The following is a 13,475-nucleotide window of genomic DNA, read 5'->3' on the forward strand; positions in this document are numbered from 1 at the left end:
AAATAAAAATCCTAGGGTGTGAAAACTCAGCGTAACCTGGTGTTGGAAAAGAGAGGAGACTGCAATAAGCAGGGGATGGAAAGCAAGCAGCAAACCCCAGGCACTGCCACATGGATTGATGGCAGTGCTGAGAATGGAGGGGGCAACATAGCATGCTGAACTTATTAATAACAAAGGCATCATTTTTATCAAATGTTTCCAGTAGGAAATTAGGATTTGCTCCTGGGTGACCCCTTTTGCTTTTGGCTATTTGCATTCAACCCAATTCCATTCTCAGCTGGCAGGCAAGTGTAACCCAAGTTAAACTTCAACTGACAGCTCTGCTGTAGACAGTAATTATCCTCTCCTTCAGCACCACCCTCAGAAAGGTAATTTAGGATTTTAATGTCAATAATGCAATGCAGCAAGCAGGGCCCGGTGGCAAGAAAAACCATATTATCTGAGATGGGGGAAATAATTTAATTGCACTTGTCTATGTGGGGGCATGTATTTGCACCGATAGGGATCTGGACTGCACACACGGCATGGCGAACACAGGCACACACATGCAGAGCAGCATAGGAAGGTTTATGCACACTCGCACACACTCTTGCGGAACAAGTTCAAGGTGGAAATCTCTCTCTATAACACCACAACAGCGCCAAACCCTTTGGGTTACGGGGGAGGTCTGTCTCCCAATATTTCTGGTGTATAAATCATTGTTTCTCATAGATTGAGACCAATATAACCAAACAAGATTGAATCCAAAAAAAGGGAAGAAAATTCCATGCCTGGACAGGAAATCAGTGAGGATCACCACAACACCTTTCTTTCTGGAAGGTGGTCTGAAGGTATAGGATGAGTGAGATTCTGTTGCTGAAGCAAAGCAGGTTAAGCACTGTATAGTGCTTGGATGGGAGACTGCCTGGAAACCACATTTAAGGAAACCACTCTGAGCAAGTCAGAGGAAGAATGGGCTGCAAGGCAGGGTGTCATAAATATGATACATCCCATTACTGAGACCTCCAAGAACAGAACTGCCAGGTGCCTCTAAATCCAAACCATAATCGTTGGCACAATCTTCAATTATCCAAAAGCACTTAAGGCAACCCTACATTCTCCAGTTTTATACCATGTCACCCCACAAGTCTACATGTAAATTTAGGGCATGGAAAGTGTCTGTCCCATCATTCAGTATTCACAAACAGTGCTCATTACCATCATGGAGAATAGTATTTAACAAACATTCAAAAGAATTCTGATTTGGGCTCTAAAAATCAGAGAACTGGCTTAAAAACCACTGGCACAACCCACTGAAAACATTTCTGGAGGAAGCCCCTTCAACTTGAATGGAGTTGCACAAGGGCACTCACACATTATCATCCAGCTCTTATTCATATCAATGGGGCTTGCACAGAAGACGTTCCCAGCATGATTGTTCCCTGTGCAATTATCTTTTTAAATAAAAGAGCTTCTTGTTTTCATCACTTTGCCAGCTGGTCTTGGAGGCTTTCTAGCCTGTTTGACAGTCACATAATTCAAGCTTTTCTCAAGGCTTACAAACTCTTCTTCAATTATTGAAAAAAGTTAAAATGGGGAAACAGGGTTTTATTGCAAGACTTGAGGTTTTAAGAGTTCCTCAAACTGGAATACATTTTTATATCCAAGAAAGTACTCTCTATCCCCCTGTTACTTGGTAGCTTCCCCCAAGATGCCAATTCCAAGAAACTGTGTGCAAATCTGGAGCTTAGAGAGGGGCCCCTTTGCTAACAACTCCCTTTAAAAGGCTCTTCTAGGCCTTTTGCTTCCACTATGTTTGACAACTGCTCCACCATCACCCAACAATGTCCTAAAGCGCTATGCAGCCCTCCCAGTATTCACACACTCACAAAATGGAACTTACCTTCCACCCAGAGTTGCTCAATATCCGTTTCTATGGAGGCTACTCGCAGCCCTACAGCCAGCGTCCCAAAGACCAGCAGCCCCACAAAAAGTACTTTGCCACAGTGACGATGGATCCAACAGCCCAGTGTAAACAGCAGGGCCTGGAACTGGGCCCGCAGCCACAGCGGGGCTTTCTGGCCCACAGCCTTACCCTGGGGAGAGAAATGGAGAGTTAGCCAAGACACTGTTGCTACAGGGAACAGCAACATCCTGCCCCAGGGTAGCTGGCACTGGGGTTAAAGCAGACCTCAAGCCTTTGGGAGCAAGCATTTCAGCAAGAACCTTGCCATAGATTATTTATGGGGGCATATATGTGCACGCCTGCCTGTCCCTGCAGCGCTTCCATCTGCTCGGAACTTGTGAAGGCCAGTGCCCATATCCTCTCAGTCTGCAGAGAGATGAACTCCTGAGTGACAGCTGTAGATGTGGGTGAATCCCCTACTCAGGTGGAGAAACAGGCCGCTGGGAAGCTCCTGCCACAATCCATGTGTTATGTCTGTGAGGTTGCCCAGCAGCAATGTCCCTCCTCTGTTCCTCAGCGGTGGTCTGCTTCCCTTCCCCAGTTCCAGATACACTCCTCACCTCCAGAGCAACCCAGCAGCTGAAGTGCCCTGTTAGAAAGGAGCCCTGCAAAAGGCAACCCGGTATGTTAAGGAGTCCTTCTACAGTCTAGTTTCCACCCTTTCCTCAGGTGCGTCCTTCTGACCTGTCAAGTTTCCTTGCCTTCCCTTGCGGGAGACTCCCCCATTGTCTCCCTTCCTCTCCTTCCACCGATTTAGCTACTCAAGTCCACCCGCCTCCCTTTCTCGCCCCTGAGCGAAACGCTCCACGCAGACCCACCCCCGAGCCGCCGTCTCCCCTCGCAGATCCGATCCGGGGCTGGCCTCTCCCGCGCGTCCCTCCTGGACGGCTCCCCGGCGTCTCCCCTTTCCATAAACAAACTCCAGGGGCCACGGCGCGGGCTCGCTCTGGAGCGCGCCGGCCAAAGCCTGCTCCCTTCCTTCATTCCCTGGCCCCAAAGAAGCCGAAAGCTTCGAAGAGGACCCCCTTTCCCAGCCCCCCCGGGCCCAGAAGAGCCGATCCCTCGCCTTTTTTGTCCCCTTCCCTGCAGCTGCTTGCGCGCCTCTCTCCCGGGTGGACGGGGTCGCCCCAACTTTACTTCTCGTCCCCCCCCCACCCGTGGGAAAGCGCCTTCGCCCCATTCCCTTACCTTGGAGATCTGTTTGAGGGCAAAGGCAGCGTGGCAGTAGCTGGGTCTCCGGAGAAGATCCGAGTTGGCAGTTGCCGCCGCCGCCGTGGCCGCCGCCGCGTAAGACGGCGGGAGTTCTCCCCGGAAGCCCCCGGCCCCCGGGACCGGCCGATCCGAAGCCATGCTCCAGGGTCGAGCGAGGACGGTGCTGGCGGGAGGCGCAGGGGCGCAGGCGGCTTCCCGGGAGCGGTAATCCAGAGGGGAGAAGCGCGGGGTCGGAGGCTTCAGAGGAGTGGCTGCTGCGGGGATCCCATGTGGACATTATGGGGGCGAATCTGAGGCCATCCAAGCGCGCCCCATGCGCCCTCGGCGCTTCCCAGCGTGGCCCCTTCGACTCGCGGCAGCAGACGGCGGTCGAAAGCTCACACAGCCTCCGAAAGGAGAGGCGCCCGGGTGCCCGGCGGTGCAGTGCGCTTCGGATCGCGTCCCACCAACATTTGGAACAAACAGTCTCCTTCGAGATCCTGAAAAGAGGAGCGGGGGGAGGAAGGTTTGGTTTGATGGGAAAGTGCCCCGGTTCCCATTGGCCGAGGAAGAGGCAAATTACTCCGCAAACATCTCCTATTATTAGCTGCTAAGCAACAGCTCACCAAAGTGGAGAGAGAAGAGACCACCCAGGCAGCGCCCTCCCCCGCCTCCCTCCTCCCCGCCTCAAATCAATGAGGGCAGAGGGAGGGAGAGACTTGCCTTCAACACAGGAATTCTGCTCCACAGATTTTCAAATGCTGCCCGTTGCCCCCTCCCAGCTGCCCCCCTCCCAAATCCAAACCAGCTCCTTTATTTATTATTGCAAGCGGACGCAGCGATGTAGTGGGACAGCTGCAAACTTTGCGGGCGGGGGGGGGGACACACAGGGTGGACTCTCCAGGATTTGGGGAGAAAAAGGTAAAAACTTTGGGGTTTGCTGTTTTGGTTTCTTAAAAGGCAGGTGGAGAGGAATGATTTATTGAAAAAGCTTAAATAGGTATAAACAGTGGGAGAAGCCAAAGTGGCACTATCACCGTCATCAAGGGGGGGGGCACACAACACAACTCAACTTTTCTTATCCTGTGATGGCTTTGTAATGACTTTGAGCTGTGTGTGTGTAATCTAACACGCACACACATGCACACAAACCCTTTCCCTCACCAGGACTTGTAAAGCACACAGGGGCGAAAGGCCTTTGAACATGTACAGAGTGCTGTAGTCCCCGTCCCTTGCACTGAGAAACCCTGATTATTCTGCACACCCCATGGACAGAGGGAATGCCTTCCATGTGAGCAGGCATGAGTATGAAACTTCCAAACAAAACAGAGCCCCAACACCTGTCGCTTAGAAATTAAGCCATATCACATGGCATAGATTCTTGAACTCAATACATTTGTATCTTGAACAGATACAAATCCAAGAAAACAAATTTATCAAATCTTTAAACAACACAAACCAAGGAACTCTTGTTTCAGAAGCATGCAGGGTTCCTAACAGGGCAAAATAATAATAATAATAATAATAATAATAATAATAATAATAATAATAATAATAATAGTCAACATCAGAAACAAAACTGTATTTCCATAAAAATGGAATAACTAATTATTTTGGCCATATGGATGGGCCAAAATATGAGCCAGGGTCCTCCAGACCTTCAAATTACAGTATAACCTATTTTCAATGGCTTAGACTGCAATAATATAATCCCATATCTAGGAGTATATACTTAAGACATATAGAATTGCACTGCCAGTCTTGGAAATGGGGGAGGAATAATCTCTGAACATGTGCAAAGTACTCATCATTGAGTAATAATCACTAGCTTTCATACGCCTTGGAGCAGTGACAACTTTATCCAGTTTTTTTGGGAGGGGGGAGGGGCGTTGAGGGAAGGATGGGTTTCTAGTCTGTGTGACATCCAGGCAGGCCTGAAACCCAAGAATTTCATTTTGGAAATTTACTGACAAACTTTCCTTTGACCAAACCCACAAGAAAGCCAGGAAACACAAAGCCAGCTGCAAAGTCAGTGCCTCACTTTCCACCACTGAGAAACTACAACCAGGCTGGTGGTCCACAAAGGGGCAGGATTGTACCACCCCCTACATCATACTCAGAACCTCATACAATTTTTTTCTAAAGTAACCTTGAAATACACTTCTCTGATACCGAAAAAAAGTGACAGGTTTCAATTAGCAGGTGATGAGCTCCCATTAGGTTTGTTTTCTCTCAGCCCCGTAAGATGCCCATTATACCTTCCTTTGCCAGAGAAGGAGGCAGCAGCGAAATTAACAGGAAACCAATGAACAACCTGGATTCTAGCTGCAGAACTTGGACTGGAAGAAAACAGACCCACTATGTGGGAGGGACTAATCTGGCTGAGAGTAATCATGTGACTCACTCTGGGCTGAAGTGAAGGCCTGTACACATGACACATGTACACATGCAGTGAGGTCATTGCATTTCACTGCATTTCCCACCATGTTTGCACATTGTTGTACTCATGAACATGGTTTGATGCATATCTAAGTCGCCTGTTGTATATCTCCACTGGTAGACAGAGACAGGGTGGGACTTTTCTTACCCAATGAGCAAGTCTCAATTTGGATTGAAGCTGGTTTGGAAGAAAATGCATCAAAATGTATGTATACACAATTTCCGAAACCCGTGGCAGGAGTGTACTGGATGCAAAGTAAATGGGAGTGTGCATTAATATGGAGAACCAAGACCAAAGCCAGTAGCGTTTAATTGCACTTCTCCATCCTCCTTTGATGGAGGCACAATCATTGCTGTTCCCATATTAGGAAACAATAGATTGCTCCTTTGATGAATATTTGGGAATGTAAATTTCACAGAAGAACTTGGGTGGTAAGGAAGAAGAAACGTATTACATATTGGAGACCGTTTATTTGTTTTTTTGTGTTAGGGTTTATGCATGTGTATTACCGCGTGAATGCATGTACATGCTATGTTTTGAAATAAATGTGAGTATTATGTAGTGGCTTTTTGGGGAGGTATGTATGGAACTGGACACTGACAAAATTATAAAAGTGAAACATTTTATTTCTTCTAAAGTGATCAAGTGGGAACTAGAGAAGATTTCAAACTAGATAGACAGATGTTTTAAAAAATCCTATTGGGGGCTTCCTTGGATGGTCAGCCAGACCTGAAACAACACCCACTACCTTTAAAATCCAGTAATCTTCTTCACAGTGTTCTCTCTCTCCCTCACCCTCATCCCTACCCTGCCCTGTGCTCCTACCAACAACCAGGGTGAGGAAAATGCATTATTGACGTAACTCTGTCTTTACTATTATCTGTGATAGATGGTTTCATGTTTTTGCTGGGGGGAAAGTTTGTGGAATCCACAATATTTGATTCCGGAACAATTGCCTACCTTCAGCATCCCCCAAAAGTGGCCTCACCCTTTTCTTCACCAAGATCATACATACTCTGAATCATCAGAAAATAAGCAAAAATTACAATGGGATTTAAAAGTTTCTGAAAGGCCCCAGTTCCCATTAGCACAGTATTGCTCCCGATCCTTCCTCTGTGGCAATGGGATGCTGACATATTTAAGGCAGTCGAGGTAATGAGAACAAGCCCTCCGCATAACATCCCACACATTCTGTCTGTCTCTGTGTGCACAGCACCAGCTGAAGGATGACTCTTTCCCACCCACCCGCCCCCACTATATCCTGAAATGCAACTTCCTTACAACTACTAGCTTGCTGGGGTCCCAGTCAGCAATGTAAGTGAGGGCCCTGGTTTTTCCCTTCTAAGAGCAATTCATCTGTCATCTACTGGCTAGTTGCCTATTTGGTATTACTGTTTAACGCTGGGGCTTCTGGGCTTCTTTCACAAAAGCCTAAAAACAAACCTCCACCGCCTATCCCCTTTTTTGAAACACACATCACCCACAGGAAACGATGAGCCTCCGAGGATGATGGTCTTTGCAGAAACATGGCAGTGGCCAATTTTGCTCTGTGCTGTTGGCCATGCATCCTGGCTTTCTCTCTGGTGGTGCAGCTAGCGCAGGTGTGGGAAACCTTTGGCCCTCCAGATGTTGCTGAACCACAACTCCCATCAGTCCCAACAAGCCTCAGCAGTGGCCAGGAACGATGAGAGTTGTAGTTCAGTAACATCTGGGAGGCCAAAGGTTCACGACACCAGAGCTAGTGTCAAAACCCACAGCTCTAGGGATCTCCAAGATGACAACCTAGAGAGAAGCAGATGTTGTGAACACTGGCAAACAGGCCTGGCACTAGCACCCGGGCCAGTGTGGGGATGCCAGGTCTCATAGACTGACGCTGGTCACTGTTTTGGCATAGTGAGGTAGAGAAAGAGAAAGAGAAAAATTAGTTGTGTGCTTCAGTGTTTAGGGAATATGCACGGCCATCTAAAGGGGTCTGGATCTAAAAGTACCTGGCTGCATTCACTGTTTCCATTCTACAGGGACAGCAGCTGGTGCTGCAGCAGGAGGAAGTGTCAGATCTTACATTAAGCACTTGCAAGAATAGTTTGCCCGCAAACACTGGTCCTGTTTACTTTCCCCTACATGAGGCGGCATGTAAAGTCTAATTCATGGGCAGTAATGATTTTCTTCTGGAATATTGCTATACCTTTTGGTGTCTGCTCCCCTTCTGGGGCAGTGAATCCCATAGGATCGATCTGGTCTTCCTTCACCTCTCCACTCTAGTGGTTGGCCCTTCTTTTAACAAAAGGGATGGGAACCATTGGCCCTCCAGATATTATTGGATTCCCACCAGCCCCAAACAGCACAGCCAATGGTCAGGGATGAAGAGTATTGGAGTCCAACAACATCAGGAGGATCACAGGTTCCTAATCCTTGCCAGACTGTTAAACAGTGGAGAGCAGTACCACTAGTCCTGCTTCCCTTCCTTTCCCTTCCCTTTGATGAGTGTGTATACAGAATAGTATCATGCCATCTTATTGTCTCCTTTTCAGAAGCTACAGGCTCATACCAGTTCTTTTTGTAAGTCTTTACAGCTTCCGTTTCTGAGCACACATCTTCCCCAACCCCTTATACAGCTTCACAATCATCATTTGGTCTCAATATTCAGGGGGGTTTCATTTCTCTCACCAACAAAGGGCTGGCATGGATGAGGCCTTTCCTCTCACTTCATGATCCCAGTTCTGCTTTATCTGAATTAATGTTCACTGGACATCAGTGGTAGCTGAAACCCATCAAACCTGGTGGGACTGCTGGATGCCTTCTGCAATGTGAGGGAAAAAATATGTGAAACGCTGTGATGAAATCTACCACTTGCATATCTAACGTTAAACACTAATCCTAGAGAGGACTATAATAACTGCAACAGCTTCATGGCTCCACTAACTCAGTTGGTCAATGAGAAGGACCCAGAACACAAAAAGGAGCGAGAACCCCCCTAGTGGACAATGGTGGGATAAGCTGCCACAGAATGTAAATTTGGTGTTATTCTCCCTCCCTCCCCTTGCATAAGTTAGTGGCAAATTACCAAGGGAAGTCTGTACTGCACAGGCACTGAAAGTTTTCAGAATATGATATGCTGATAAATTCTGACAATGAGAAGGAATGAGCTGAAACTGATAAATGCTGAGAGTTCAGAGAATAGCTCTATATTTTTAGAGGGGTACCTGCGTTAATCTGCTGCTGCAAAAATGAAAAAGCATTGTAGCACCTTAAAGACTAAAGGCTTGTCCACACTTCCTCTGGTCCAACTGTTCCCCCTCACCCCCACCCCTGGGGAAACTGCTCTGTAGTGCTCAATTGAAGCAAATGTCAATTTGGGTTTTCCCTAGACAGCCACTTGTTCCAATCTTTCGCCAAAGAGCGAGTTTTTCCTTGGAAAGGGGTGGGGCAAGGGGGAAAACCATTTGGACCTGTGCCTAGAAAGCCTGGGTCAAGCAGAAAACCACCCAGACCCATGCTTTCTAGGCACAACACAAATGGAAGTGTGGGCGAGCCCTAACACATCCCATCAACTACAGCCAAGCCCTGTAATACAGCTGCACCTCTTCTGACCCACTGGACAGTGATGCACAATTCCAGCCATTTATTACATTGTAATATCTACCAAATGAAGTGAAATGGTATCCAGGAATAATATGCTACAGGAGAACACCATTGGCACCCAACTTGGTAAAAATCACTGTAAGCTATAATCAAGGATTACCAGCAGCCCAATGAAAACCGACATTCTGGGTTAGGACATCATCAGCATGCCACGCATCAGCCTGGGTCACCGCATGCTTGAGGTGGTAGATGATTTTTTATCTCCCTGGGCTTTACCACAACCAGCAGCTTCACCACCAATGCTGAGCTGGACAAGCGTATTGGGAAGGCAGCTATGGCAATGGCTCGCCTCTCCAAAAAGGTATGGGAGATTGTGATGCTAACGACCAATACCAAGATGAAAGTCTACCAGGCATGAGTGTTGAGCATGTTGCTTTATGGAAGTGAGTCATGGGCAAGTTACACCCGCCAGGGATGATGCCCCAACGCCTTCCGTATGTACTGCATCAGGAAGATTTTGGACATCGCATGGAAGGACAGAGTCTCAAACAAATATGTGCTCTCTCAAGCCCACATTCCCAGCATGTTTGCACTTCCACGGACATGACCAACCAGCCCTTGTCATTGTGAGTCCTTGTTTGCCTCTGTATGTGGGCACTGTAATCGACACAATCTCTAATGGGATGTTTTGAGTGTGTCTGTTCCTCCACCCTCCATTGTTTTTTAATTGAACATGTTTTCCCTCTCCTCTCCCATGCCTGTATTAGATTTGGTTGCGACTCCACCCCGTTTAAAAGAAGTATGGGCACTTTTAATAAAAGTTCACACCTGCAGTAAGGCCCATTGTGTTGAATGTGACTCACTCCCAGGTAAGTGTGTATGTATGGAATTGCAAACTTAGGCTTACTAGTGAGGAAGCCCCATTAGACACTGTGAGATTTATGTCCAATTAAGTATACACACATTGTAAAGACACAGTCCTGCACCTATAGAAGTAAAAACTCCTGCTGACTCTAACGAAGGAGGTTTGTAGCACCATACACTTTGGTGCACACTTACCTGAGACATACTTGTGAGTTAAAATGTGTAGAATAGTGCTGCTTATTGGCTACAGTCTCGAAAAAACAAAGCTCACCAACTATCAGACCCTTCCTTCCTTCCTTCCTTCCTTCCTTCCTTCCTTCCTTCCTTCCTTCCTCCCTCCCTCCCTCCCTCCCTCCCTTCCTTCCTTCCAACATCTACAGGAGAAGGGTACCCTGTCCCATCACTATTGAACAATCTTTGCATTCTACCATTAGACCAGTGTTTCCCAACCTTTTTCTAATCGTGGTCCCCCATGGGTGTGGCCAAGTGGGGCGGGGGCAGAGGGCAGGTGTGCCCACAAATAAGTAAAAATCAATACAAATCTGAGGTTCTTTCCCCCCAATAAAAGCCTGCCCACCCCAACAAAAATCCTGGCTACATCCATGCCCCCCTCCTACTGGTCGAAAGGTATCTATTTAAATGTTTTGTTTATAATTTTTATAATTTATACAAAATACAATTACATAAAATGATAGGAACATAATGAAATATTGTTGAAGCAGAAAAAAGAGACTAATAGAGCTGGAAGGGACCCCAAGGGTCATGTTTCTAGTGCAACCTCCTGCAATGTAGGAAACTCAGCTAAAGCATCCATGACAGCCAACCTCTGCTTAGAAACCTCCAAGGAAGGAGAGTCCAGAACCTACCGAGGCAGATCCATCTTCCATGTTTTATAAAAAATAAACAACACTTATTTGACCCCAGTTATTTGACACAGAGGGGGAAACCTACAGATACAGTCCAAAAGGTATGTAGGAAGTTCTGTATATATGGGATTTTTTTAAGAAAAGCAAGTGGTCTTCACTGACCTGGTGCAAAAAGATCTTGTCATGTGGAGGAGCCCTGGCTGCCCAGATTAGACACTATAGTCTCACACACCCTTACCTGTGAGTTAGGCCCACTGAACACAGTGTGGCTTTCTTTTGAGTAGACTCTTAGTTGTTTACTAGATGCAAGTCAGCAGCACCAGATGACCCTGCTTGGCTAGGTGCTGGGGTGGATTGCACCCTACACATTGCAGAGTCAGGCCCAGGCTGCTACTGGGCCCAGCACTGGCTGCAGCAACAAGCAGCTCACCCAGCCCTACCCACTGCCACCCCACCAGTGCACTTACCTGACCTGGGGGTTCTGGATCGCGGGCTCTGCTGGTCAAAAAGGGAGCCTCAGTGATCATCCTCTCCCACTGGAAACAAACCAGGACTGCTCCCAGGTGGCAAAAAGGAGTGCTAGGCCCTGGTGGGCCACCCCCTTACCCGCTTGTGATTGGCCAAGCAGATAGCCATCCAATCAGAATTTCCCCCCTTCACTTCTCACTTCCCTCAGTGGTCCCCAAGCCTTGTGTTGTGGGCCCCTCATTTACAAGATTTTAACCTGTAGCTCCCTTGGAATATTCGGGGGGGGGGGGATATAGTCCCCGGTTGGGAAACAATGTGTTAGATAACTACAGTGGTACCTCGGGTTAAGTACTTAATTCGTTCTGGAGGTCTGTACTTAACCAAAAACTGTTCTTAACCTGAAGCACCTCTTTAGCTAATGGGGCCTCCTGCTGCCGCCATGCTGCCGGAGCATGATTTCTGTTCTCATCCTGAAGCAAGGTTCTCAACCTAAAGCACTATATCTGGGTTAGCGGAGTCTGTAACCTGAAGCTTATGTAACCCGAGGTACCACTGTACTTGAGTAATATGTGACAAAAGTTCAGATCTGGAAAATGCTGGAGAGCTCCCAGGGCGTCTGGACAACATTTTGTATGAGGCAGAAGTGTCACCAAGGGAAGTGGTGCCCTGACAAGCTCAGCCTATAGGTGGTTCACAGATCACAAAGGCCTGGTTTCTCTCCCCACCCACCCACCTTAGTATTTGGTTGGGTTGGTTGGGAATGGCTTGCCCAGCATCATACTTACCGGTATGTGAAATCCAGACCCTGAGAGGGCTCCTGTATCTTTAAGAGTTGCAAAGAAGGGAACACTCCGCTATATGCATAAGAGCAGCTTCCTGTTATCACTGCAGCACTGTGAAGAGAAAAGGTGCAGTGGATTAAAGTACTTCTTACATTCTTCTTTTAGAATCCTAAAGGAGCCCACTCAGTGGCAAAACCTAGCAGGTGTTAATGCTACAGTAGGAAGACCCCCCCCTCCCCATCATAGGCCCTAGATCAGGGGTCTGCAACCTTTAAGACAAAAAGAGCCACTTGGACCCGTTTCCGAAGAAAAAAAATGGGAGCCACAAAACTCATCATTATAAAAATAACTTTTTTGTCACTTTTTAAAATTATTTCTTTGTTTGACCCCTCAGAATTACTCCTCCTCATAGAAATAAACGTTAAATTAACAAGTTACCTTCTTTTGTGTGTGTGTTCTTCACTCCCCTTCAAAACAGTGACCAGCGTACATGCCCCCTTTCAATGCAGTGACCAGCGTACATGCCCCTTTCAATGTAGCGGGCAGGCGGGAAGGTGACGTCGGGACGCTGCGTGACTAACGCACGCACCGCCCCCATGCGACGTCACAGCCAGTACAGCGCCCGCCACAGTGGGGAGTGTCGGGGTGCACAATGCGCCTCCTCCCCTCGCTAGTATCCGCCCCGGAGCCGCGGCAAAGGTGTAAAAGAGCCACATGCGGCTCTGGAGCTGCGGGTTGCAGACCCCTGCCCTAGAGGAACCTGCCATAGAGGGCAGAGCTTTTGTACCTTTAGGATTTATGCAGGGAAGGTAGAAATGCAACTTGCCCCCACTAATATTAAGCCATATATGAGGTGCAGGTTTAAAATTCAGCAGAAGCAGCAAGAAAAACAGTAGCCAATTGCAAGTTAACGAAATACTGCTGAACTAAGGAAATGTGAAAAAAATAACAAATTCAAGGTGAGCAATAAATAATAGTTTACATGAACATAACCCCAAAAAAGCACATTTAGAACTCAGTTTCAGTGGGGGCTTGTATCTCCCATATCATGCATTAAGTGGGACTTTGTTCTTCTGTGTCTGCATGCTGCTGGGAGAACTTCTATTAATGTAGATGGTCTAGAGATGCATTATTATAGTTCTAGCCCTGGAAGCTGAGTAGGTGGAGATGGATGGATGGTTCGGCAGAGGACTGCTAGAGCGTTTTCTGCATTTTCCTGAAATAACCAATATATAGAGCTTGGGCTACAGGCAGATTTTTGACAGCTTCCCAGGAAGACATCCCTGCCCTGTCTAAGGAGCCAGAGAAGGTGAGAGACATTTCTTCAGCTGTGATTG

At 47.4% G+C, this 13,475-nt stretch overlaps 1 protein-coding gene across 1 annotated transcript in view; it reads right to left on the reverse strand.

Annotated features, from left to right (window-relative positions):
- The window catches only part of PTCH2 (patched 2), a 75,877-nt gene that overhangs the window by 51,027 nt on the left and 11,375 nt on the right, over positions 1-13,475 (reverse strand). Inside the window, exons 4-7 of the mRNA XM_081193141.1 lie at positions 12,142-12,249; positions 8,244-8,376; positions 3,134-3,636; positions 1,883-2,075 (exon numbers count right to left, since the gene is read on the reverse strand). Coding sequence (XP_081049267.1) covers positions 1,883-2,075; positions 3,134-3,295 — 355 coding nt within the window. The 5' untranslated portion in view covers positions 3,296-3,636; positions 8,244-8,376; positions 12,142-12,249. The remainder of the gene's footprint in view (positions 1-1,882; positions 2,076-3,133; positions 3,637-8,243; positions 8,377-12,141; positions 12,250-13,475) is intronic.

This window comes from Podarcis bocagei, assembly GCF_964188305.1.
Source record: "Podarcis bocagei genome assembly, chromosome: 5".
Lineage (NCBI taxonomy): Eukaryota > Metazoa > Chordata > Lepidosauria > Squamata > Lacertidae > Podarcis > Podarcis bocagei.